This window comes from Prionailurus viverrinus, chromosome B1 (genome assembly GCF_022837055.1).
Source record: "Prionailurus viverrinus isolate Anna chromosome B1, UM_Priviv_1.0, whole genome shotgun sequence".
Classification (NCBI taxonomy): Eukaryota; Metazoa; Chordata; class Mammalia; order Carnivora; family Felidae; genus Prionailurus; species Prionailurus viverrinus.
The window spans coordinates 40,665,133-40,692,977 of NC_062564.1; the positions used below are offsets into that span (position 1 = coordinate 40,665,133).

At 47.9% G+C, this 27,845-nt stretch overlaps 1 protein-coding gene across 1 annotated transcript; it reads left to right on the forward strand.

Moving 5' to 3' along the window:
• The first annotated feature begins 2,631 nt into the window (after positions 1 to 2,631).
• On the forward strand, positions 2,632 to 26,857 carry PLAT (plasminogen activator, tissue type). The gene is made up of 14 exons (XM_047857334.1): positions 2,632 to 2,780; positions 13,808 to 13,905; positions 14,760 to 14,802; positions 16,559 to 16,696; positions 17,275 to 17,385; positions 17,745 to 17,919; positions 18,585 to 18,676; positions 20,172 to 20,346; positions 20,884 to 20,969; positions 22,565 to 22,760; positions 22,872 to 23,008; positions 23,172 to 23,312; positions 24,185 to 24,351; positions 25,918 to 26,857. The coding sequence occupies exons 2-14, from the start codon at positions 13,834 to 13,836 to the stop codon at positions 26,074 to 26,076; spliced, it is 1,692 nt and encodes a 563-aa protein (XP_047713290.1). The 5' UTR covers positions 2,632 to 2,780; positions 13,808 to 13,833; the 3' UTR covers positions 26,077 to 26,857.
• Positions 26,858 to 27,845: the final 988 nt, after the last annotated feature.

Sequence of the window (27,845 nt, forward strand, 5' to 3'; positions counted from 1 at the left end):
CAGCTGAGCGATATGAGAGTCTCTAGTTGAGATGAAGGCCTCGACCATGAGTGCCACCTAACATCCATTATGGTATTTAGCCCACTCCCTACAAAGTCCGACAGCTAACAGAACCAAACCTCCTTCGACTACACAACATCTGTCTTCTGGCCCCAGACCATCTCATCCTCTGGCTCTTGTCCATCTCTCTCTTCCTGGAGTTTCCACAGATACCACGTCATTTCTTAGCCGATTGGGGTCTCGGTGGGGTCCTTGTTCTCCTAGGCCATCCCTGCGCCCACTCCAGCGATAAGGGGTCCCTGCTGGTGACTCACCCATTCGGCAGGGGAGGGTGACACGCTGCAGAAATAGCACCAGGCTGGGAAAGCACTCTATGAATACTTCTTTCCAGCTTCTCTGTGCCCACTGTGTCTCCGTGTTATCTGGGACTGCATTTTATTCTCTTCCTTGGAAGCAGAGGGTTTTGATACAATTTTCCCAGGAAGTGATTTCACCAAGAGTTTTCTTTACTGCCCGCCGCCCTGCTCCCTACAAGTCTGCATCAGTCCTTTCATTAAAATCAAAGCCCTCCTTGTTGCTGTATCAGCTTCCCTATACCCACCTCCTCCTTAGGCTTCCCGAGAGTCTGTGAAAAGGAAAACAATCTCATATTTAATAGGAACACAAAGGCCCCTGTTCCTAGGTTATTAGCAGGGTATTATCAGGTCTAAGTCATTTGGGTATATTTCAGCAAAGCTCAGGGGCACCTGTTGGTGACCAGAAACCCTCTCCTCTCAATTTCCTGCTCTTGGTCTACCCCTCCCTCCCTCAAGACCCCAGGTCTGCAGCACCCTAGGGGCCAAGAGACAACTCCTCCCACCAGAGACTACCTTGAAGATTGTAATTAAATTTGCATTTTAACTGGGGGCTAAAAATCTAAAAGAATGCATTTCTAAAGGTGGAATTGTAGGTGTCCTGATGTGTGGTGGGAAAGGACTCTCCCTCCCCACTGCCAGATCACACCCTGGTATATAGATCCTGGTATATAGATCCTGGCACATATATCCTGCCCCACCGCTCAGGCTTAAGGACCCAATACCCAGACCGCAGACTGTATGTGAGCTAAGGATTTAAATGTAATCATTTGGGAGCAAATCATCCTCTACAGGAGTTCAGATTAAAGATTCTTTATACCACCCCTCCATCCCTGCTGAACCAAAATGCCAGAAAAAGCCTCCGATCCTTATCAAGGCTTCCCATGTTACAGGGAAGTAGACACGTCTCCATGGGACAGGGCCACGCTTTGCTACAGCTTAGCTGATGTCCTAGTTCCATTCCTTTGTAGCTAACCTGGCCCTCGTATTTCCCCTTTCCTATAATGGCCATTGGCAGAGCTACGGCCTGATAAAAATATGGAAAAACAGCTTGACTTTGAGCACAACTGCCTTATTTTCCAACCTCAAAATCAGCTCTCATCGCTTGACAAATGTGAGCACATTTAGGATCGGAATATATGCAATCTGGCCTCTCCCAGAAGAATTGGTCATCCTTCAATTTCCTCTGCCAACCTCAGCCTTCTGGTCCCTCTCCTGGCATCCCTCTTCCTTCTCTTTCTTTCACACTGCCTTGTCTAGCCAGATACCAGCCAATAATACAGATACTACGCATCGAGCCCTGTGCTGTGCCAGGGATCTTATGTACACTGTCGCTCTCTAATCTGCGCACGTGACCTCTGATGGGAGAGCTCAGCATAATTGCAAACCCTGACTGAGGTCACATCCCTCATTACTGGTACAACTGATTCAAACCTAAGCATTTCCCTTACACCTGCTGCTTTTCTTTATCAGTCATCTGCAGGTGTTAACAAGTCAAACAGGCTGTCTATTTCCAGGAGCATTCACATTTAAGAGCAAACTCCAGAACATGGGAAAGCTTCCCTTCGTTTAAGAGATGGATGGCTAGTGATAGAATTTCAAGGCAAGGCTGTGCAGAAAAAGCGTTTAGACAGACCATTGGCTCAGGCCCACCCCACCCCCCACCCCCTGCCTTTATTCCACAGCCCCACTCAGGGAATGCTGGAGCTGAAAAGACCTCAGCCATCTCTTTGCAGAGAAGAGAAATGAGTGGCAGGACAGGTACCTGACGCATATTCCAGGCTGGGAATTACTTTCCACTGTAGAGGAGCCCTGCCCGCCTTTGTTTACTGCCCCGCTTTTCCCAAGTGCTCCAATTTTGGCACTTCTGTGCCTGGAGGCAACTGGTCCACCTGTCCAGTCCTTCCAATGTCTTGTGTCCAGAGGGGCAGAGTCATTGCTGGACATTCCTGAAGAACCAGTCAGCCTCGGCAGTGTATATTTTCTAAGAATAGCAAACTCCTCTTTCCATTATAGGTTTGCAGCCAGCTGACCCCGAGGGTCTCTTTTAGGTCATAGACTAGCGCTTTAAAGGAAGATGATCGTCAAGGTTCTGTCCAACTCCCAAATTCCTGTGATTCGGTGACATCAGGATTGTGAATAATCAGGCTGGCCCGAAGCCAGGCTGGGCTGTGCTGCTTCCATCATAAACTTCCTCCCCCTCTTTATAAAAACAGGCCCGCCCCGTTTGGCTCCCTCGTGGCCCTGTCCACTGGGCATCCTGCTGCTGCAGAGAAACCCGCCCACCCAGGGCCACCGACCCCACCCCCTGCCTTGAAATTTAAAGGAGGCCCGAGCTGTGCGGGGAGATTGGAGCTGAGGTCCTGCAGGAGCCCAGGGCTGAAGAGAAAGCCTCTCCCAGGGAGGGAAGGAAGACAAGCAGTGACGGTAGGTCGAATTCTGTGACTCTCTGTCTGCCCATCTCCTCTTCTCTCTCTTAAAAGTCTTTCTGGCAAGCCGAGCCACTAGAGAAATACCTTAATGAGGGACTGACTTTGCAATGCAGGCAAAAAGAGGATTAGTTAGAATCAGTGCCCAAACAGAGCCTTCGTTCTGTATCTGCATTTCATTGGGATAGGCTGAAGCTGTTTTGAAGGGCGAGGTGGTCAGGGGAAGAGAGAATAGGAGGGATTATGTCTTGGAGAAGAAATCTCTGCTTGCAGAGTAAAGGGGAAAGTGAAAAGAATTGTAGAGAAATGTTCTGAATAGACAATGGGAGCACCTCATGACTAACGGGCAAGAAATGTGAATGAACTGAGCTGCCTCCGGGATTTGGGGCTATCTGAGCCTGGAGGGTCCCTGGCCATGTCGGGCTGCCCTCCCTACTCCCCCCCCCCCCGCCCCCTGCACCCAACAGAGCCCATCAAGAACTTTAAGGAACCGGGGCTAGGGATGCGGTATGGTCAACTTGGCTTCCGAGCATGATTAATTAGGTGGGAAGTGCTGGGAAAGAGAAGGACGCGCGTCAGAGAAAGGCCTCTGATCTCCCCCCACGACCCCTCCCCATCTCCACTGGTCAGTTTGTCCTCTGGCATTTTGCCCAGTGTGCAAGTGTGAGGTTCTCAATTACGGGGGGGGATAACATCAATGGCTTTTCTTTCAAGAGCATTCTGCAGGAAGCATATCAAAGCTTTCTAGATTTTCACTGTTATTATCTTTATTTTCTTAACCTCACTGGGAGGGAGGACAGGAGGGAGCCAGGAAAGCAGAAAAACATGCTGAGCTCCTAGGTAACTAGTGACAAACTCAAATGCAAAGAACTGTGGTACCAATGATTGAGCTGAGCCGGTGACCAAGCTGGAATAATAATGGTGGTCTCCTGCAGTGGATTGACGACAGAAAAAAATTGTGTGTGTGTCTGTGTGTGTATGTTTGCAATTCCATGAAGATATTCTGCAAATACAACTATTATGGGGAGTCCCCTCAAAAGTAACTTCCTAGCAATTCTTGCCTGTGGGGGCAGGAGGACTCATCCTGGGATCTCAACACTGACTTGTCCGGAATCAATATATGACAGTCAGTGTGAGTGCTTCCTGTAAGCACAGAGCCAGACTCGAGGCACCAGCAGGGATTTGTAAATATTGAAACAGAAATAGCTCCATTCCACCCATCAATTTATTCTACCTAGAATATTCTCAGAGACACCAGCCTCAAAGCTCTGGATCTCATCAAGAGCAAAAGTAGCTCCCCACTGCCCAATAGCTCAGTCTCTGTCCAGACTCCCTAAGACCAACTCAGTGTATTTTGTGATGCCTCTTATCAGATACTCCTGGCATCTGTGCTACTCCTCAGTAGCTTCACCGGAACAGCTCCTGCAGCCAGGGAGTAGCTGAGGGACAGCAGTGTTGCTGTTTTTTGTCCTCATTGAGGATGGGCTCTGGGACTTGGCTTTTATTTCCTTGGGTCCTAACATGTTGAGCAGACTATGCTCAGTACCTTTCCAACTATTGCAGCCAACATCCCAGCCACACCTAGTGACCATCTAAGGCTTTTGTAAATGAGTGGCTGGGACCACAGAACATTTGGGGAAACTCACTTTCCGAGGGAGGCCTATTACTAAATCTGCAAGCAACAGCTTTTCTGGTTATGGGGTTTTATAGCAACTGAAGGGGCCCTCTGGCTAAGATCTAGCTTCAGGACTTCCAAAGCTTCTAGTATGTATGCAGGTTATTTTCTATCAGGCAGATGAGGGGGCAACATGGTTTGTAGCAATGGTAGTGAATTTACCTCTAGTCAAAATACAAAGTCCATACACTTCTCAGAGATACTGAATATCTGGTGGTGAGGAAAAATTGGGGGTTTGGGTTGAAATGTTCAATTTCACTTGATTATCTGGCATTGTGCACCTGCAGCCTCAGAATAATATTTTTATTCTCTGTGAGTGAATTGCAGCACTGCTCTGGTAAGATGGTTAGGATGGACAACGGGTGACCAGAATATTCCATTCATTCCTTCTTTGGGTCATTAGCTTTGCATGGAGAAAAATTCTGTCTGTAGCTTCAGGCTATGAACCTTGGGCAGGTTCTGGTACTTATCATGATTACCCAGAAGATGCTAACTAGATGGTCTTTCTCTAAAGCTAATGCAACGGAGTGTCCTTAGCAACTGCCTAGCACTATCTGTGCAAACAACCATGACCCAGAGGGCGACTCTTGGCTAGCACACCCAGCTGAGTTGCAAAGGACAGTTTGGCTATTTGGTGCTCCAGATGCATGCATCAGTGGCTCGGAGAGGTCGGCTGGGGATTGATCTATAAGATCTGATTCCAACTTGAGCCTCTGAAGTAACCACTTCAAGGTCAGGCTGAACCCAGATACTGGGATACCTTTGTATTCAAAGCCTTTTCTGTTTATTATATGGTCCCAAATATTCCATTAATTTACAACTAGACATTAGGGAATTGAAACTGAACATGCCCCAAAGGCTCTTATGTCCTTGGAACTCTTGGGCTTTCCAAACCACACTTCCTCCTAGGGATGCCCTTGAAGGCATAGGCTGGGGTTTGTGAATCAACTTCCTTTACCCAATGGAAGGTATTTGTGCTGAAGAGTAAGCAACTCTGGCTGCTTGCTGCTGTTATCCTGGACCCCGCACAGTGGTGTCATCTTGGGGATATGCTGTGTCAGGAACGCCCCTTGATTTTGTTCAACAAACAGCTTCTATAGTATCAATTCCAGGAGCCTACCTTGACCAGCCCCCTACCTCAATGAGAGTGAACTAGATCTCCTTCCTCCACATTCCAGCAAGACCCTTTCTTCCTCTGCATTTCCACCTTCTATCCCTACATCCCTGCGTATCACAGTGCTGATCACACTGTACTGTCATTACCTAATTACTTGTCTGTCTCGTTCCTAAACTATGAGTTTCTGAGGATACAGTATATATGTCTTTATACCACGGAGCCTGTGCCTGGTACATGGTTGGCGCTCAAGAAATGTATGATGGTAAATACATACAGTTGGTAAATCTTCACCTGTGAATTCAAGAAAGGAGGAAATGACACTGAGCTGGGGCTTGAGGGAGAGATGGGTGGGTGGGGGATCTGACAGATGGCATTCGAGGATGACACTCAAAGAGGTTCTCAAGTCCCTTTGTTAGAGATCTTTGCATGAACAGTTTGATGTCAGCTGAATTTTTTGCAGGTTGGGGACAGGACGTAGGGAAACTAAACCTAGTAGCCTACCATGAATAATCTAAAAGAGAAAGACTACTGGTCAACTAGATCTTTTGTCACATTCATAGAAAAGAGAAACTGGTTTTATTTTGCCTTCTTGTAGCAAGAGCTGGTGTCTGCCACCTGGGATGCAGAGAAAAAGGGAAGGTTTTGTTTTGTTTTGTTTTCCTTTTTCTGGGAAGCTGAGTTTCCTTATTTTTATCACATAATGTCTCTGGTTTTTGAACATCTCATGTGGTCGGCATCAGACAGCCCTTATCAGGAGCAACAGCCCAGATCTTCCAGCTGTCTTGGGCACCAGTTCCTGCTTCCTCTGAGAGTCCACAGCAGCCCTGGCTTGTGTGGTGTAAATAGGTCTGGGAAAGGCAAATTAAAAAGCAGATTAAAAATAGCATAAAAGATACCACCTCATATCCAGGAAATAAGGGCTCCCGTTAATACTGTTCTGTGCACACGTACATGAAAGGTGTGAACTTTTCTTTCAGTCGTAAGGAATCTGGTTGCAGCTTATCACAAGATGCCCACATGATCCAGGGAACAGGATTTTGGTATTAATGCTTGACCACACTGGGAACCCCACAGAGGGTGGCATCTTTTCTGCCTTGGTAGTTTTCAGTTGTTTTTCCAGGAAGAAGTTGTAGACTTTGGTGTTCCCATTGTTGAAGGACACTTGTGACAGTAAGCATAGCTGACTTTACTGCCCACTGGCCATTTAGAGGGCTTCTGCCTGCTTCTTCTCTAATTGCTGTAACAATTCAGCAAGGCGGGAACGATTCGCCCATTAGAAAATCCAGGAAACCACACACAACCTGTAAGTGGTAGTAGGAATCTGAAGTCAAGACTCCAGTCTTGCGGGGCGCCTGGGTGGCTCAGTCGGTTAAGCGGCTGACTTCGGCTCAGGTCATGATTTCGCGGTCCATGAGTTCGAGCCCCACGTCGGGCTCTGTGCTGACAGCTCAGAGCCTGGAGCCTGTTTCAGATTCTGTGTCTCCCTCTCTCTGACCTTCCCCCATTCATGCTCTGTCTCAAAAATAAATACATTAAAAAAAATTAAAAAAAAAAAAGACTCCAGTCTTGCTCCAGTAAATGCTATGCTCCTTGCATTTACATGCTACCCTTCTCATATATCAACTCTGAGCACATTAAAAACATTACAGTCCAGGGGCTCCTGGGTGGCTCGGTCCATTGAGCGTCCGAGTTTGGCTCAGGCCATGATCTCACAGTTTGTGAGTTCAAACCCCGCATCGGGTTCACCGCTGTCAGTGCAGAACCCGTTTTGGATCCTCTGTACCCCCTTCTCTCTGCCCCTTCCCCGCTCGCTCTTACACACACTCTCTCTCTCTTCCTCTCAAAAATAAACTTTTTTTTTTTAAGGTTTAAAAAACATTACAGTCCAGCATCAGGACACAGTAAGGAGTGGTGGAAAGCATGTCGAGTTTGAGTCCTGACACCACTTCTCACAAAGTGTCTCACCTTAGGGCCAAGGCTTTTGTACCTTTTTTATTAATTTTTAAACGTTATTATTTATTTTTGAGAGAGAGAGAGACAGTGCAAGCAGGGGAGGGGCCGAGAGACATGGGGACAGAGGATCCCAAGCAGGCTCTGCGCTGACAGCGGTGAGCCCGACGTGGGGCTCTAACCCACAAACCGAGAGCTCATGACCTGAGCCGAAGTTGTATGCTCAACTAAGTGAGCGACCCCGGTGCCCCAGCCCTTGTACCTTTTTGAAGTTAGATTCTCTTGCCTGTAAAAACAAGACAATAATATTGCCTTAAATGATTCAATGGTTATAAAAGGGTTGTAAAGTTTGTAAACCCTATGCCTGGCAAGTGGGAGATACTCAAGTGCCTGTGGAGCAAGTGGCATGAATCCACATGCAGTTCTCAAAAATATACTAGAACATCCCTTTCAGGTGAGCCCAGTGAAATGTGGACAAACTCAGTAATGATACAGTGAAAGCGTCCGATCATTTTTCTTATTCATGTGTGTTGAATTCTGGAGGTAAACTGAAGAATTATCAAGGTATTGCATATTTAATTGCCTTGCAGTGATGATGGCTTTAGGGAGTGGAAGGGATACGAGGAATTACCTTCATGCTTAAAATGAGATACTGTTTTAGATTAACATCAGATTGTTTAGATTCAGACTTCGAGGTTAACATTTTATTGCACTGACTAATGGAGTCAGCTTTTGCCAGCAGAACCTTGTTTTTTCTTCACAAGATTATAAGTTTATTAGGGAAGGGTTTCTTGTATTTTTATGGTAAAAGGAGGCATGATGGACTTCTGTTTTCCGAGACCCAGATCCAACACGTCCTCATTCCTTCCAAATATCTAGAATTACCTGGCAAAGCATGGGACGCAAAGCAGATGACAGTGCTCAGTGTAGATTTTTCTGAGTTGCCAGGTTAACTTAGACCCAGGTCATACGCCTATATTTTGAAGATGCCTTGGAAAGAATGCTGCTCTTGAGTGACTAGTGAGATGGGTGAGAGATAGGAGAGGATTCTATTCTATCACCTCATTGGAATGGATCAAGGTGATAAGAAACAAACCCTTCCTCTCTTGTCCCCCAGTTGTAAAAGAGCTCTATTCAAGAAGAGAGAAAAACTTGGACACACAGAAAATGAAGAATTGAGAAGTTAAGAATTGTTTACATGTTGTCAGTTTTTGAAAATGGCTTTTATTCTGAGAGCAGGGCCTTTGTAAAAAGCAGGACCTGTATACGCGGGACCAGGGTTACCAGGCTACTGGCCCCCTGTTCTGTGCTCCCTCTGGAACTTGCAAAGATGAGCTTTTTGGGGGGCCCCACCACCTTTCCTGTGTCCGGGTCCTCCCGCCATCGCACCCCCTCTCTTGCCCTGACCCTACAGACGTGCCTTTGCTGTTCCAAGGAGTTCTTCCTTGGACTACTTTTTTTTCTAATTTTTTTGGCATCCATTCTGGGCCATGATGGTTGGGGGGTGGAGGGAGGGTGTTATTTGTTTTAAAGCCATGAGTCATTTTAGAGTATTGGTATTCTTGGAGACTGACTCTCTCTTACTAAGGTTTCCAGAGAGAAGCTTTGCAAAGCAATAATAACCCAGGAATCTCCTCTACCAAAGATTAAGGTAGCAAACCTTGCACACAGTGTAAAATTTGATCATAGTATCAACTTACTTTTGTCTTTCCCTTGCAATTTCCATCTTCTGTCTAGCTTGCTCATATTTCTGCCTTTTTCTTGCAAGAGTAGCAACTACAAGTCCCCCAGTTCTATACCTGCTGGAGCAATTGCATTGTTTGCTCCTAGAACCCCAGAACTTGATCGACTGTATTTATGCAGCTCTTTTATTGCCGGTCACCTCCAAGCATGTGGTTGTGTTTAAATAAAATACTTATACTCATTTATAAGTGTGTTAGTTTACACCCATTACATCATTTGTTCTCACAACAGCGAAGACCACAGAGTGTTAGCCCTGGAGGAAACCTCCAGAGTCCAGACCACTTGGATTTGCATCCCAGGGAGAAGATTTTATGTCTCAAAATATAGATGCTTTTGCGAAGGGCAGCGTATCAATTTTTATTCAGTCACTCTAACCTTCTGTGAATGAGGATAGCGGTTCCTTTCCGGAGGACAGATTTTTCAGAGGTTAGCAGGGAGAAGGTAGGACAGTGGAGGAGAGTGCAAAGGGAAATGCAAAGGCACTGAGGACAACAGGTCACCCTCAGGAATGACCCCCAGGCCCTTCCTCTGTCTGGGTGCCTATCAGTCAGCACTCTGCCATGTTACCACTGCAGAAATGAACACTTGAGTTTCTGGCTGGCAGGATCATTGATTTCTCAGCTACAATGGCACACTTCCTTGGCTCTAGAGAGTAACCCCCTCCCTGGTTACCAGTCCACTGTTCCCATTTTTCCCCTGGAACAGTCATCATTCACTGTTGTTCAGAAGGGCCAGTGAACAGAGTTAACTCTGTTGCTGTAGCCGGCAGGACCCAACGCAGCTTTGAGGCAGGGAGGTCAGAGATGCTCTAGGAGCAGATGAGGCTGCCACACAGATGTGCAGGCTGAGTCCCACACAAGGGTGCCCGTCCACGCATCCTTGAAATGCAGGCCATGCTTTATTTGCCAGGCCATGGGTCCTGTTTTTTTGTGTGCTTGTTTTTTAGTTTGCGCAGATTCTTTGTCAACTTGCCGAGCTCCATGTCTATTGAAGTCCATCCACCAGAGAGGGTGCCTTTTGCAAATCTGCCAAAATCAACTTTGTATGCTAGGGTGGACCTGCAGGGGCTGGGTCCTTAGGACCCTGGAGACCACAGGCCTTATGGCCATTCTACCATTACTCTCATACAGTGATGCTTTCAGGGATTCAGGGATTCCAGTCCAACCAAAGTGAGACATCCTAGTGGTTTGTCTTTTTTCTTTTTCCTTCTCCTTCCTTCCTTTCTTCCATCCCTTTCTCCCTCTTCCCTCCTTCCTTCCTTCCTTCCTTCCTTCCTCTTACTTCCTTGCTTTTTTAGTTTTCTGACTCTGGGAAACTTAAATATAGCAAAAGGAAGAGAACACAGGAAAAAAAATGACAAGTCTTTGTATTTATAAAATGAACCCCAAAGGACTTCTTACCCTTACACCTCGCATCTGACTGCCACATGGTGCTTCTGTCTTTGGTGGCAGCCTGTGGTTCATGTTGCTGAACTCTGCCCTGGCAGAGGCCCCATACACCCAGAGTCTGAGCCCCTGTTTCTGGTATTCACTTGTTTCTTTGTCCAGGCACTGCCCTCAGATCGCTACAGCCACCTCTTTAATGAAGGCAAAACAAGGACACATTTTTTCCTCCTCTCCTCTTTCTCCCTTGTCTTTGGACTACACTGCTGGTCTGCTTGCAGGATGACTCACTTCTTTGTCATCCTCTTACCCAGTTCAGCCTGTCCAGCTGCTCTCATTGCCTCTGTGCAGCGAGATGGAGCTGTTGCCTTGTTGGAGACTGTCACTGGGTCAGCTCAAGGCCCGGCAAGGCCCAAAAAAGTGGAGGAAGATAAGGACAGATAGAACAGAGATGGTCTCGAACTCTCCCAGGAACGGAAGACAAAAGTAGACCCCTTTGCCCCTTATGCCCCTTAGTTGCCAAAAGGGTTTTAACATGATGCAGCTGTGGGAGCCGCCACTCCAGCCCTAAGTCACGCTGTGCCTCCCTGATCTGGTCCCCCTCTCCCATTTGTCCAGAGAATGCAAATGTGTTAATATTCCATTTCTCACTTCGCAACTTTCTGACATCTAGAATGGTGTTCCATTTAGGAGGACCCAGAGTTTGTGGTTGTTGTTAGGCCCCTGAGTTCTTGAAGTAAAATGGTATCCCTGTATCCCAGTGGGCATCCAACCCCCTGGGCTTAGGATAATGAGTTTATTCAAAGGGCTGGTTGGTTTGACATGCAACACTAAGAAGGGTTAAGTTCTTTGTTGATTGGTGACTTGTTTACTAATTCATTCATTGTTTCATTCAACGGTTCTTCATAAAGTCCCAAGAGCTTAGAGGTCCCCCTAACCTCAAGGCCTGGCCCAGATAATAAAGTATGGGACAATCTATACACTACAAGAATCAGGACTAACATCAGGAAGAAAGAGGGGGGATGCATGTAAGAAGATCCATTTTAACTTTTTTTTTTTTAACGTTTATTTATTTTTGAGACAGGGAGAGACAGCCTGAATGGGGGGAGGGTCAGAGAGAGAGGGAGACACAGAATCTGAAACAGGCTCCAGGCTCTGAGCTGTCAGCACAGAGCCCGAAGCAAGGATCGAACTCACGGAGCACGAGAACATGCCCTGAGCCAGTCGGCCGCTTAACCGACTGAGCCACCTAGGCGCCCCAAGAAGATCCATTTTAAAAGGTTATAAAGAAATGGGATGAAATGAAGAAGGGAAATTTAAGAGGGGTTTCGGGCCATTTTAAGAAAGGGGAAAGGTAAGGAAAGCTGAGAAGGAAAGTCCGGAGCAGATCCCTGTGGTCAGAAGATTATACTGAGTGTTCTTGTTTCTGATGGCCTCAACTCCCTAACTGCTCTCTTCCGAAACTTCAGGAAACCTGTGAGCAGTAGAGAGCTTCCTCCTCAGAGTGAGAAAGCCGCCCCCCTCCTCCAAGAGCACACCCTACCCTGTCCTACCCTGCCTTACCCTGCCCTACCCTGCCCTACCCTGCCCTACCCTGCCCGGGAGGGGGGCCTTGCTTGACACACCAGATTAGAACAAAGGCCCAGATCCTGCCTTCTTTTGGCTTCCTTCCCAGTGGGGGAGGGGCTGGGGAAGGGCCATGCTGGTTGGCAGACGCCCTCTGAGCCTGGGTGTGGGAATCTCGTTGACCAGCCCCTGCTGCCCTCTCACTCCCTCTCCCTCCTCTGCCTGTAACCCGGCAGCCCCAGAAGAAGCAGTGGGGCAGAAAGAGTCCTCCCACCGCCCCACTCGCTCTTTCTTTGTCATCCTTGCTCTGAAGGGGGCCTGTGGCCAGTGAGGGGAAGAACACTTCCAACAGGGAAGCTTTTTGCAAAGAAACAAAGAAGGAGCCAGAGCCAGCCCAGGATGAAAGTCCTGGAAGCCCCTGATCTGACAGGGCCCTGAGGACCCTGGGGATGGGGGGGAGGGGTGGGACCAAAAGTTGTTGTGACTGAAGGGAAATGAGTCAAGGGAAGAAAGGCCCTGATTTAATTCTTGTGGACAAAGGAGCGAGTGGGTCTGCCAGACCACAAAATAACACCCCGACCAACTAACCTACTTTAAGCTGCTGAGGGCAAGATCACTGGGGAACAGCACATGGAAACTGGGAATTTTGGGTCCAGGAAGATCTGAGTGTAATAACCAAAAAGCAGATGCTTCTGTTCCTTTCTGCCAACCTACACTTTGCCGGGCCCGTCTGTAAAATCAGAGGGAGCGGTGGGGAGGGTGCGAGCTGGTGCAGGGGAGCATTTCCTGTGCTGGACCAGGAGGCGTGCCAGTTAAGAACTCAGGTAATCTGAGGTAGGCTGGCTCTGTAACGTGCCCGCAATAGAATCCCTACAGTGTCCTCCAAGAAAGTCAGAGAGGGGACATTTCTGTGGTTCCATCTTCCAGGGCAGGAATTCACTTCTAGGAAAATCAAGCCAGGGCCTGGGGTACCCAGGCTGCCAAGAAGTGCCAGGGATGGCCTACGCTATTCAGCCCACAGACATCCCTGGGCAACATGATCTTCTAGCAACCCATGTCCATTGATGGACTAAAGGATAAACAAGATGTGGTCTATACACACAAAGGAATTTTCTTCAGCTTTAAAAAGGGAGGAGAATCTGACACATGGCCACCACATGGATGAACCTTGAGAACATTATGCTAATGAAATAAGCCAGTCACAAACGGATGTGTGTCGTAGGATTCTACTTATGTGAGGAAACTTGAGAGTCATCATATTCATAAAGACAGAGAGTACAATGGTGGTTGCCGGGGGGAGTGGGGAGTTAGTGGGTCGTGGGTGCAGAGATTCAGTTTGGGAAGATGATAAAGTTCTGCAGATGGGTGGTGGTGATGAATGTGCTTAATGCCACTGAACTATACACATGTATCAATGGTTAAGATGGTAAATATGCACAATTAAAGGAATCTTCCAGATATTTGTGGCATTTCCCTCTGTGGGAGCAGATGCTGGAGGGGAGACGCCATGATAAAGTCATGGGTTCTTGAGTTTTGTCATATTCCTTCATCTCTCAATCACATAATTGAGCTTTTTTCCCTTCTTCTTCCAGAATTTAAGGGACGCTCCAAAGGAACGATGAATAACCTGAGGAAAGAGTTGGTGTTCACTCTGCTGTTTTGTGGGGCAGCCCTCACCTTGCCCAGCCAGGTGGGTGTGCGGGTCAGGTCTGTGCCCTCCTCCACGGGCCTATGGACCCTCAAGGCCCTCGGGAGACCAGGGTGGGCTAACGTCAGAGTGGAGAGGCAGAGGCCAGCATTCGCAGAGTATAGTGCACATACTCCTCTCTGTGCGGGATGCTTGGGATTCAGGGTTCCAGGGGGCAGAACTCTAGGCAGTTCTGCTGACCTCAGTAAACAGTTCTTAATTCTACCCCACTGCCTCTGACGGCCTTCTTTGGCGCTGTTTTTAAAGAATGTGCTTGAATTAATCCATAAAGTATTTGGGAAAGATAGTGCCTACGCAGTGAGCCGTGGAAGCTGGGAAGCCACCAGTGCCACTTGCCATCTAACTGGGATGGGAGCTGTCCTGTAGACATGCTGTCTAAAAATGCCCAGCAAACAAGAGCACCATCATGGAAGGCCCAGCGAGATTTTAGAGGAGAGAGAGTTGGGGATGGCTACATGGAGGGAATCGGTGTATGTGTGTGTGTGTGTGTGTGTGTGTGTGTGTGATTACAATCCACTCGCCCCTTGTGGCTATTTAAATTCAGAATTAAATAAAATTTAAAAATCCAGTTCAGGCTATGGTATTGGACAGCACAGGTATTAAAGATTTTCATCATTCAGAAAGTTATTCTGGCGGCACTGGTCTAGAAGGGGAGGAAGAATTAGAAAAGAAGGTGAGAAGTGGACATTGCACCTGGGGCCAGTTACCTGAGGTGGGGCTCCTGGGGCAGGTGGCATCTGATTGGCAGGTGCACCGGTGGCCTCTGGATCAACCACCATTGTTCTTAAGATACCCAATATGTGCTGACCCTTCCTCCACCTCTGGTGGCTTTGCAGGAAATCCACGCACGATTCAGAAGAGGAGCCAGATCTTACAGAGGTAAGATGACGCTGAGGTCAGTGGAGGGGGTCAGTGGAGGCGGGAGGCAGAGTCAGGGCTTAGGAGCTCCGGGCACTCTGTTGGGGAATTTATCTGCCACCACACCCAGCTTAACTGAGCTGTGTGAAGGTGAGATTTCGCAGGGTGATTCTGCAAAGGCGCCTGTATCCCCCCCACCCCCATCACTCAGCCATCCACCCAGTTAGCCGAGGCCGCGTTTGAGAGGCCAGAGCAGGTGGCCCTCAGGGAGTCACAGAGCTGGTGGGAACCTGCCAGCTCAGTGGCCCGAAACCCTGTGACACAGGTGAGAAAACCGAGCTGGAGATGGAGCCGGTGACCTGCCTAAGGTCACCCCGTGGCCAGCTGCAGCTGTGCTGGTCCTCCAGGGTCTTTTTCCTGGGCTGCAATCCCCTTCCCACCTGAGTCCATGTGGCATCTTTGTCAACTGCCATCTCTGTGCTTCCATTTCTTCTGTCTGGTAAAAATGGGGTAACTAAGCTGGGTGGTCTCACAGGAGTTCCACAGCTGTGGAAATACTCTCTCTATAAGACCGAGTCTAGAGTCGACTCTAGAAACCTGAGAAACATCCCCATGAGCATTAGGTAGGATTCCAAAAATAAAATATGCCAGCAGCCGGATTGTCTTGACTCTTGTTGGAAGAACTCTGGGCCCAGCTTCAAGTCTGAAGCCACCAACCTGGGGCCTTCATCTCTGTCCTTCATGACCTACTTCCTTCGGGTCTGGGAGGCTTTGCAACACCTCTTTTGAAGTGGAAGTTTCCTCAGAGTGAGTCATGGCAGTAACTCTTAATGACTTTGCTGTTGGATAAGCATTTCTGACAAGGGTGTCCTGGCCCCAGGGGACCCTCCAAAGAAACAACAGAAAAATTATGTACAATGAGTGCTTGTCACGTCTTTAATTAATGAAAAGTTAAAGATTTGTGAAGTTGGCTTTCTGGTTTGCAAACAGAGACAAAGGGTGAGAATATCAATGCGAGCACTTAGACTGTTTTCATTTATACAAAAAATACTGGCAGGAGTAGCACATTTCCCACACAGACTAAAATGTGGATTTTCTTTCTCTTGGGCTAGCAATGCATCATTTCAGTGTGGTAATACTCATGTGGATCAAAAACTCTGCAGGCAATTTATACGTATACATGTGCATATTTTAGATGAATTAATATGAAAAATTAGAGTCTTACTTTGTAAATGTATTTTGATCGATAAATTCTTCCAAGATGAAGGCCCATCAGAAGAAAAGTAATTAAAGTGGTCTTTGGTGACAAATTCTTAGGTATCTGCTATCTTCTGGCCAAGGGCAAAAAAGGCATGAAGGATGGGTTGTATTAAAAGTGAGGTTCATATGTGGAATTTAAGAGACAAAACAGATGAACACAGGGGAAGGGAAGGAAAAATAAGATAAAAAGAGAGAGGGAGGCAAACCAGAAGAAGCTCTTGAAAGACAGAGGACAAACTGAGGGCTGCTGGAGGGGAGGGGAGTGGGGGATGGGCTAAATGGGTGATGGGGATTAAGGAGGGCACCTGTTGGGTTGATCACTGAGTGTGTTATGTAAGAGATGAATCACCGGGTTCTACTCCTGAATACTACACTGTATGTTAACCAGCTTGAATTTATATTAAAAAGAAAAAAAACAAAACAAAAAAACTGAGGGATTTTCTCAGTGGAACCAGGGGCGGGATGTCAGTGTTTGGTGAGTTGTGCCCTCAAGAGGCCAGCCTGTCTTTCGTTACAGTGACCTGCAGGGATGAAAAAACACAGATGCTGTACCTGCAGAATGAGTCGTGGCTGCGCCCTGTACTCAGAAGCAACCGGCTGGAATACTGCTGGTGCAACAGCGGTCGCTCGCTGTGCCACTCGGTGCCCGTCAGAAGTACGTATGAGGGCCCCTGGGTGGCTCAGTCAGCTAGCCTCTGACTCTCGATCCTGACTCCGTCATGATCTTGCGGTTTCTGGGTTCGAGGGCTGACCGTGCAGAGCCTGCTTGGGATTCTCACTCTCCGTCTCTCCTCTGCTGCTCTTCCACTCCCACACACACACTCTCTCCCTCTCTCAAAATAAATAAATAAACTTTAAAAGTATATTTTTTAAAAATGTACGTATGGACTGCCAGTGGAAGCTTCGAGCTTTGGGTCCAATTTCCTGGGCCCAAATCCTGTATTTCATGTCCCTGGCTTGTCCAGACCTCCTCTTGCCTTGGGCAAATGTGAACGTGCTGAGCAAAGAAGCAAGCCTGGGGCCTGGGGCTCTGCCTTCACTCACCCAGCCTCAGCTTCCTTGTCTGTCAAAGGGGAGAAAGTAGTACCTACTTCACGGGGCGCAGTGAGGATTAAATGAGTTATTTTTGTAAACTGCCTAGAACAGTGTCTGGCAGGTAGAGCGCACTCTTAAAATTTTAACTCCTTTATCCTTGGAACTGCTTTGAAGTAATTCCTTGTTTGTACTTGGCAGGTTGCAGCGAACCGAGGTGCTTCAATGGGGGGACGTGCCGGCAGGCTCTATATTTCTCAGATTTTGTCTGCGAGTGTCCTGAAGGGTTTTCAGGGAAACGCTGTGAAATAGGTGAGTGGTGGGTAGGTGGTGCGAGAGGGGGACAGAATCCCAAATCTTCCCAGGAAGGGGAGGAAGAGTGTGGTGATGGGGCAGGGTGGGGACAGGGAAGGTCGTCCAAGGGTCGGTTAGGCAATCAAAGCGCTGGGCCCAGTGGGTGCCATCTTGGGTGCCGGGCTGGAGTCTGGCTCTGCCGCCGGTCAGCTGGGTGAACTGGCCGCCCCGTTTACCTCCTTTGCTCCGGCAGCTTCCGCAGCCAGCCCGCCACACTGGCTTGGGGGTGATGCCAGAGCAGGTGCGAAACCCCTTTGGAAATCTAAAGGAAAGAGGGGGACTCACATGTGAGATGTCACCTGTCCTGTTTCGATCAGATGCCAGTGCCACATGCTACAAGGACCAGGGTGTCACCTACAGGGGCACGTGGAGCACAGCGGAAAGCGGGGCTGAGTGTATCAACTGGAACAGCAGCGTACTGGCCCTGAAGCCCTACAACGGACGCAGGCCAAATGCCATCATGCTGGGCCTTGGGAACCACAATTACTGCAGGTGAGAGGGCCGTCCTCCCTACCGGGTGGGCTTTCCTCCAGTGAGGAGCTACTAGAGTCGGGGAAAAGGCCTAGTTCAGATCAGCCATGGTTCCCCAGAGACAGAGAACCAATACATTAGACACACATACAGGAATTTATTATAAGGAATTGGCTCACCCAATTGTGGGGGGTGGCAAGTCTCACATCTGTAGGCAGGCCAGCGAGCTGGGCGCTCAGACAGGCTTTGACAGCACAGTCTTGAGGCAGAATTTCTTCTCAGCTTTTGCTCATAAGGCCTCCTGCAGATTGGATGAGGCTGCCCACAGATGGAGGATGATCTCTACTCAGAGTCGACTGATTGCGGCTGTTAACCATAGCAGTCTCTTCACCACAGCACCTAGGTTCATGTTTGATTAATAACTGGGCGTTATAGCCAAGGTAACACATAAAACTAACCGTCACAGGCCACCCCTTGTCAACATGGCTCCTGGTCCTCCTTCAACCATACTTACTCTCCACATGAAGACAATGACCAGGTCATACTTCCACCTAACACGATACAACTGTCCTGTGTACGACCAGAAATGCACTAACCTTTTCTCCAGAAGAGGATGCAAAGACCTTGGGTCTGAGAGGGAGACTTCCCTTTTCACCTCCTCTGGCCTTCCCTGGCTGCTTTTTCAGGAACCCAGACAGAGACTCGAGGCCCTGGTGCTACGTCTTCAAGGCAGGGCAGTACAGCACTGAGTTCTGCAGCACGCCGGCCTGCCCCAAGGGTAAGCGCAGCCTCCCCACCTTCCCTGGTGGTGTCTGGAGAAGAAGAGTCTCGAAAGACAGATCTGATAGTGTTTCTACAACTGAGGAGACGGAGGAGTGGGCTAGTGGTTGACTATTTTGTTCACAGAGGGAAGAAAGTCAGAAGACTCAGGTCTTCACCCAGGCCTGGCTTCTAACTAGCTGTTTGACCTTGAGCTGGTCTCTTTACCAACCCCCCCGACCCCCCCCCCGGCCCCCACCCCGACCCTCAGGTTCCTCGTTTACAGAGGAGAAGGTGGGCTGCATGGGTGGTTTCCAGTCCTCTTGAGGATGAACGGAGATTTTCCCTTTTGTGATTGATGGGCCTAATTCTCAATCTCTGTCTCTCTCTTTAAAAATGTTTAATAAGAGAAAATTTCCCAAATTTAAAAACCCTAAGTTTTTAAACTTAGTGCAAAAAAGCACCCTGAGTTCTGTGGTCCTTTCACAAACAATGATGTCACAATAGTATGAAAAATAAATTTTAAAGTTCTAACCACTCATATACGATAATAATGTGCATTCTGTCTACAGGTAGGTCTGACATACCTGTCTGTGAATTTGAGGGCTCTTTACACTAATTCTTTTTTTTTTAATTTTTTAAAAATCTTTATTTATTTTTGAGACAGAGAGATACAGTCTGTGAGCAGGGAAGGAGCAGAGAGAGAGACACACACACACACAGAATCTGAAGCAGGCTCCAGGCCCTGAGCTGTCAGCACAGAGCCTGACATGGGGCTCGAACTCATGAACTGTGAGATCATGACCTGAGCCGAAGTCGGACACTCAACTGACTGAGCCACCCAGGCACCTCCTCTTTACACTAATTCTAAAGCATCCTCCCCACTCCCAGGATTGGTAAAATTGGGACTCACTGGTCTAGGTGGCCCTTTAATTATACTGTTTATAGTGGTACACTTTGCCAGTTTCAAATTGGGAGAAAGGAGGGTAAAATGGGGGCAAATAGGTGAAAATAGGCAGCATTCCTGGGTCCATGTCCTCTCTCCTGCTCGAGCCCAACAAATCCTTCAGATCACTGGCAGACAAAATCTGGGAAGTTAGGGGCTGCGGACATGTCTGTCCATTGAAGATCCTTGGTTCGCCACAACCTGTCAAGTACAAACCAGGAAACCCCCTGTTACTTTCAAAGCAGCTCCGGCAATAATCACCTAGAATTGAACACAGCATCCCTTTCTGCTGAATGCGAATCAACCCTCAGCATCACTCGACACAGCAATCTAGGAAGCCACATCCAATCATGAAAGTTGGCCCAGCAGACAGAAGCCACTTCGCATCCCTCTGTAAAAGGGCTGGAAGAATGAGGAAAGAGGGGAGGTGGGATGCTATCATGTCCTTCTTATGGCGAGCCTGGCTGCCTACAGCCTCTCGGGCCAGCGGCTCCGGCTGCAAACACTGATGTGCCTGCTGTAGCATTTAATTGGCTATGGGTCAATGTGAGACTTTCTTTTGTTCCAGAAAAAAACGGAGACTGCTACTTTGGAAAAGGGTTAGCATACCGTGGCACCTACAGCCTCACCACGTCTGGTGCCTCCTGCCTCCAGTGGAGTTCCAGGGCCCTGATAGGCAAGGTCTACACAGCATGGAAGAACAACGCCCAGGCACTGGGCCTGGGCAAACACAACTACTGCCGGTACGTAGCACAGGGACCATGGGTTCCTCTCTGGGCAGGGGGCAGGAGTGGGCGGTGGGATGAGAGATTTCATGCCTAAAGTTGTATGAAAGACTCAGTGGGTGGGAAGGAACCATGGACATTATCTGGCCGCACGTATTCATTTGCTGGAATAACACCTGTTATGAAGAGTGAAGTTCACCAGTGTTTCAGCCCACGTCCCAGACTAGAGGTGCCGTCCCACAGCCACTCTGTCCTCATTGTTCTGTTCCTCTGTGGCACCTTTCTCCCAGTGAGTCATAAGAGTGTTTTCATAGCATTGCTCACGGTACCTTCCAACACACCTGCGAGATGAAGATGTTATATTGCTGATAGAAAAACAAAGTTAAGATTGTTTTCCTACCGTGAGATCTCTGATGGAGCCAAGTTCAGAACTCAGGACCCTCCTGCCCAGCTCAGTGTTTTTGCCATCGGTTTACTGAGCCTCTTTCCTCGCTCACGTGGCCTGCGATGGGATTGAAAATGTGATTGAGAACCTTGACCTCTCTCACCATCTAGGAACCCAGATGGAGATGCCAAGCCCTGGTGCCACGTGTTGAAGGACCACAAGTTGACGTGGGAATACTGTGATGTGCCCCAGTGCTGTAAGGGCTGGCCCTTGGCCACCTCCCTCTGCCCAGTCTCACCTCCTGGCCATTTCCTCTACCATTCCCCGTGTCTTCACAGCTGTCTGCTTCAGACCCAGATTTTTAGGAGGGCCTTGGTGGGGAGGGGCCTCCCATGACTGGAGCCATGGTAGGATGACAACACTCTGGGCAGGTGCTCACTTCCCACGCACGACCAGGATGGGAGGGGCAGAAAGAAAGAGAAGAACTTGCCAGTTGCTCTTAGCATTTATTAGGCTCTAAACTTCTCTCTCCAGTTGCCTTTATTAATGATTGACCATGAGGTCATAGTGAGCATAGAGGAGGATAGCTCTCATATGTGGCTCCCTAGATAGCAAAGTGCTCTCACTGTGTGCTCCCGACAACGTGGTGACAGGCAGTCCTCCTACGTCCAGCTTACTGATGAGGAAAGCAGCTCAGAAGTCATGTGGCCTGCCCAAGCTCACTGGGCTCTGAGCCACACAGCTGGGGTCTGAGGCCGCATCCTCGGACCCCACAGCTCGTACTTCTGCTGTGAGCTTTTCCACCTTTCCCACAGAGCCCATTTAACACAGGGGGACTCTGGAGGGGGTTAACACTGGGTTAGTGGAGGGGGTGGAAGACAGAGAAAATTTAAGGTGGCACATTTTGCTAAAAAAAGACACTGAGAATAGATTATTATAAACTTTTTTAAAGTTTATTTATTTATTTTGAAAGAGAGAAAGAGTATAAGTGTGAGAGGAATGGGGACAGAGAGAGAGAGTTTGGAAGAGCATCCAAGCAGACTCCATGCTGTTAGCGAAGAGCCCAATGCGGGGCTCCGAACTCACAAACCGTGATATCATGATCTGAGACGAAGTTGGACACTTAACCAACTAAGCCACCCAGGTGCCCCTCTGTGAATAGATTATTATTACTCAATTCCTGTGAATGCACGTACCTGCCAGAATGTTTCTCAAGGAACATATTATTTAACTGGGCAAGTAAGACACAAACCACCAATGAACTCACAGCCAAAGTCCTACATGGTAGGTCCTCAGTGGGCAGGATCAGCAAGCTCATTCAGAGCCTGGTGGGCTAAGAGTGTTAAGAAAGCCTCAAGAGGAGTTGGGATTTCACCTAAGCCTTGAAAAGTGGGCAAAGTTAGTAGATGGAAAAGAAATGGGGAACCATTGCCCATTGGAGGAAGTTGCACTGCTGCGTTATTTCTGCAGCCAGGAAGCAGGTGCAGGAAAAAGCCAGGAGTAATGAAGCATGGCAGAAAGACCCCCAGTTTGGAGTCAGGCAGGTCTGGGTTCTAATCCAGGTGCCCCTGTGACTTTGGGCAAAAATTTCCCAGGCTCTCTGAAGTTCCATGTCATGAGGGTTAAAGGAAGTGTACCTACGATGGTTGGCATGTACCATGTACTCGACAAATGAAAGCTGTGGTTTTTATTACCATGCAGACTGTCCTCTCACTCTGTGCTAACCTGGAGAAGTGCAGTAAGCCTGTAGAAACTTGGGGTTCCAAGAGAAGAAACCAAGATAGGTGCTCAAGGAACCCCCCGCCAGGGACCACAGGTCTGATGTCCCTTCTCTTTCCTTTCCTCTCCCAGCCACCTGTGGGCTGAGACAGTACAAGCAGCCTCAGTTCCGCATTAAAGGAGGACTCTATGCAGACATCACCTCTCATCCGTGGCAGGCTGCCATCTTTGTCAAGAACAGGAGGTCACCAGGGGAGAGGTTTTTGTGTGGCGGAATACTGATCAGTTCCTGCTGGGTCCTGTCTGCTGCGCACTGCTTGCAGGAGAGGTAGGCACTTCAGAAAAACCCAGTAGGTCTCCCTAGACTCTAAGGCCTTGAACCCAGGCCTGTTAGAAGAAGCCTCACAGTGAGCAGAGCATAAGGCTGTTTCTCCGTTAGGTATCCTCCCCACCACCTTAAGGTGGTCCTGGGCAGAACGTACCGAGTGGTCCCTGGAGAGGAGGAGCAGAAATTTGAAGTAGAAAAATACATCATCCATAAGGAATTTGATGACGACACTTACGACAACGATATTGGTAAGATGTCACATTCTCCCCGCTGCAGATGGCACCATACACAGCCACACACGTGCACTCACACCTCTTCCTCCCCCACCCTCGCCTCCTCCTTCGTCTTCCTCCCCTCAAGTCAGAAGCAGCCCTTCCCACGTGGCTTATTCCCTTCTTGCTCTTCTCCCAGCACTGCTGAAACTGCAGTCAGACTCGATACAGTGTGCCCAGGAGAGCGACACTGTCCGCACCGTCTGTCTCCCTGAAGCTGACCTGCACCTGCCTGACTGGACAGAATGCGAGCTGTCTGGCTACGGCAAGCACGAGGCGTGTAAGTGGAAGGAAGTCTCGGCCCCATCCTGTCTGTCTGCAGGACAGCAGGGCATGCACTTTCTGGAGGAAGAAAAAGCAGTGACGAGAATGTTCTAGCCCTGGTTCAGGCACTGATGTAAATGTAGGCAAGTTCCCTGCGGACCGAGAACCCCTCACCTGCCTTCCCTACTTCGCAGGGTCACTGTGCAGGCCACGAAGGGTCTGAGTAATACAAGTGCTTTGAAGAGCTTCAGACTTCAGGAAGGTTCTGATAAGAAGTGGAGTACAGTGATTAGTGGTTCTTGGACTCTCTGGTCATGTAGTCCAGAGATCAAATCTGAGATCTGCACCTTGTAGCAGTGTGGCCCAGGACGGGGATTTTTGTTTTACACCGTCCCAAGCCCCTGTGTTCTCACCGGTAACATGGGGGTAGATTTAGCTGCCTCCTTAGACGGTGAGAATGAAATGACAGTAGGTGAAGGCAGTGGTTTTCAACTGGGGTGATTTTGCCGCCCCCCCGCCCCAGCCAGCAGACCCTGGCAATGTCTGGAGGCATCTTTGATCGTCACAACTCAGGATGGAGGTTTATACTAGCATTTAGGGAACAGAAGCCAAGGATGCTGCAGACATCTGCAGTGCCCAGGACAGCCCCCCTCACATTATCTGGCCCCAACGTCACCAGTGCTACTACTGAGAAACCATGGGCTAAACTCTGTAAGATTTCTGGCTTTGTCAGTCAAAACAATCTTGACGATTTTGTAGGCGTCCACCTAATATGTGTGAAAGCTCGAGACAAGTTAGCCATTATTAGAAAATTTGGCTTCCTCCCTCCAAAAGGTTTACAAATAACTTTCCCTAAAACCATCGGACATTTTCCCTTCTCTCTTGCAGCTTCTCCTTTCTATTCTGAGCGGCTGAAGGAGGCTCATGTCAGGCTGTACCCAGCCGGCCGCTGCACGTCACAACACTTGTTTAACAGAACCGTGACGAACAATATGCTGTGTGCAGGAGACACACGAAGTGGTGGGAACCAGGCAAACCTCCATGATGCCTGCCAGGTAAACACGAGAGTCTCGCCAGAGCCTGAACCCACCCAAGGGTAAAAGTGTCCCTTGGCCAACAGGCTCCGAACCAAGAAAAAATTACAGCCAGAACCAAGGGATCTCATCTTGAGGAGGCACTGGAAGTTCGAGATGAGGGCCTCAAAGAATAACACAATCAGAGAAAGATCAAAGTTACCCAAAGTTATGAAATCTAAACTGCAGGAAATTTCCCCAATGTCTCTGCCGGAAACTCCACCTGGTTCAGGGTTTCCTGTAGGCCCAGGCAATTGATTGACTATTGAAGTGATGGATAAAGCAACACAAATTAAGCAGTTCTTTTTTTTTTAATGTTTATTTAATTTTGAGAGAGACAGAGACAGAGCACAAGCAGGGGAGGGATGGAGAAAGAGGGAGACACAGAATCTGAAGCAGGCTCCAGGTTCTGAGTTGTCAGCACAGAACCCGGCACGGGGGTCAAACTCATGAACCATGAGATCGTGACCTGAGCCGAAGTCAGATGCTTAACTGACTCAGCCACCCAGGCGCCCCCAAATAAAGCAAATCTTGACTTCTGGGGGTGCTGGAGAACTGGGGTCTGCCACGTAGAAGGGGGAGGAGGGGCTGCAGCTTACTAGGAAGGGGGACATGGATGATTTGTGAGAAATAAGTTTTAAAAACTCTTATTCAGCCCTAATATGAGGTTTTTAGCCTGGGAAAGCAAACTATTTCAGGTTGTCTGTGTTGGCATCCTTATCAGAGTTAGTACTTCTCTTTCGTGATAATGAGGGACTGGGTATGGGACACAGACCAACCTGTGGCATTAGGACCTAAATATAACCAAAGCACAGTTATTGATGAGACATTTTCAAACCTACAGTGTGTCAGGCTCTCCACCGAGGGCCTGGGGGTTGGAGGGGAAACAAAAAGAAGGAAGCAGGGCTCTTGCATCAAAGACTTTGTGGGCTTTGTTCTTATAAGGTAATCATATCAGCCTCTGCCCTCAGTTCCTTGACAACCTTTGTCTCTTTCTGAATGATTTCTTCAGAAACCTCAGCTGTACCCCTGGCTCAACAGTCATAAAAAGTATGCAAAGTGAAAATATGATCTGCAAGCTTCAAGTTAAAAACAAAAACAAGAAATTATTTTGGTTCAATAAGACGGTAACAGCCAATTACCCAGAGTCTTACAAAATGTCGTATGTCGTTCTCAGAGTTCTTCATGCTCTCTCCCAATTAATTCCTATAATAACTTCATATGGTAGATAGCATGAAGTCTATTTTACAGAATATTGAATATTGAATACAGAATAAGAATATTGAAGCACAGTGAGTCTAAGCCCACATAGATAGTAAGTGGGAGAGTTAAAACCAGGGTTGTGGCCTGGAATGTCTGAGCAATTATCTCAATTCTACTTTGCAATGTAGAACCTAATCCCCTACAGGATCAAGATCTTTGAGATAACAATTTCCCTCTCTGAGCTAAGTACTTTGAAGAATACAATATTAGCACTACAATATTAACCCTAACTTCCCCCTAAAGAGTCTGTGTGTTGTGCAAACTGACCTGTTCTCTCTTTTGCAGGGTGACTCAGGTGGCCCCTTGGTGTGTATGAAGGACAACCACATGACTCTAGTTGGCATCATCAGTTGGGGCCTTGGCTGTGGGCAGAAAGATGTTCCAGGTGTATATACCAAGATTACTAATTACCTAGACTGGATTCAAGACAATATGCGACCATGACCAAGGACTCCCAGTTCCCTGACATCATGGGAGGAAGCCCCAGCTTCCTCCACTTCAGAAGACACACCAAGGCGGGATGCTTCTTCACAGAGATGAGCCATAACACAGTACAAGTGGGTGGCGGGTGGGGGGAACCGATAGGAGAGGGGAGAGGATAGGTTTTCACAGGTACTTCCCATTTTAGAAGTTTCCAGGGGCTAAGATTGGATTTCAGACTGGAGTCTGTCAGCCAAGAAGACAGATAAAAGCCAACCCCTCCTGGAATACGACCATCTAGGGCAGAAGAGAGGTAGACCAAAAGCCCCACCTCCTGATCTGTCAACATGTGGAGTGCTGGAAATGGGACCACAAAGATGAAAGCATGTCTCAGTAGTAAAAAAACAAAAACAAAAACAAAAAACAACCCATCATCTAGATCCTTCAGGAAGGAAGGATTGCTTTAGAAATGGAATGTCTATTTATACCCACAAGGAAGCCCAACATGGGCCTGCTAATACGGGATGGGCTGGCTGGCCAGATCATGTCCTCAACATCTTTTAAATCCAGTGTTTGGCTTTTCCCTTTCTCCACTCTACAGCTCTTGGAAGGAAATCCTTTTGTGGATAGTGTAAATCTTTTTTCTGTATAAACTTTATAATAAAACAGGAGACTTGTATCATTTTAATACCTGACAAACTAGGCTTTAGTATATTTATATCAATCCATTTTCATTTTTACTTTGTTGCCACACCCCTGTATTATACTGTGCTGAGATAATAAATTCAGATATATTTTTCACATATTTTCCCAAATCAGAGTGGAGTAATATTGTTACGTTGGCAGTATCTCACAGCTTATTTATTCTTGTCATTCATGGTCACATCTTTAAAATCATTTCAAATATTTCCTTTCATTCATCCAACATATACAGAATACTTTATAATGTACTAGTGATGGGCTCTTGGAATGGTGGTGGGGTCGGAGCTGATGGCCAAGAAAGAAATCTTGAGACATCTTGGATGCAAAAAGGTGATTATTAAAGCACAGGAACAGGACCCCATGGGCAGGAAGAGCTGCCCTGGGACCCTGAGGAGAGACTGATTACCTACTTGGGAGTTGGGGGAGGTAAAGTCAAGGGGAAGTTTCCAAAGGGATTTTCATATGCTAAAGAAGACTCCCAGGCTACTGGAGGCCTAGCTATTGTCAAGCTAAGGTTGTTTTTCCCTCTAGCACAGCATTTAGACAGTAGGGGGTTCCTGAAGAAATGTTCTAGTCGGCCTGGCTCCAGTATTTGTCAATGGGCTGCAGGTTATAAGGAAATTTAATTTATCTACCATTTCCTTCTGCCTTTGTTTCCCACATCACTAGGTGCTATGGACAGTAAAAAGGGGGAAGAAGGCAGTTCTTGGTTTGACAGGGAAATAAGGTACTTAAAGAAATACCAAGGATAGGGGCACCTGGGTGGCTCAGTTGGTTGGGCATCTGACACTTGATTTCTGTTCAGGTCTTGATCCCAGGGTTATTGAGATCAAGCCTCTTTCTCCCTCTGCTCCTCTCCCTGGCTCACACATGCTCACTCGCTCTCTAAATTAAAATAAAAAAGAAATACCAAGGTAGAACAGAGTTGGGTCACAAACCGGCAGAGAGAAACTTACTGGCATTCAGTTGCATTAAGGAATCTTAAGGAAAAAACAGGTAGGGCTTTTAAAAGTTGGCCAAGATTTGGGGCGCCTGGGTGGCTCAGTCAGTTAAGTTTCCGACTTCAGCTCAGGTCATGATCTCGCCGCTAG

Excerpts from the sequence above, each read along its gene's own strand:
- PLAT (XM_047857334.1), top strand. The coding sequence starts at position 13,834 with ATGAATAACCTGAGGAAAGAGTTGGTGTTCACTCTGCTGTTTTGTGGG. Across the intron at positions 22,761-22,871 it reads GCGCACTGCTTGCAGGAGAG|GTATCCTCCCCACCACCTTA; the intron begins GTAGGCACTTCA and ends TTTCTCCGTTAG. Across the intron at positions 24,352-25,917 it reads ACCTCCATGATGCCTGCCAG|GGTGACTCAGGTGGCCCCTT; the intron begins GTAAACACGAGA and ends TCTCTTTTGCAG.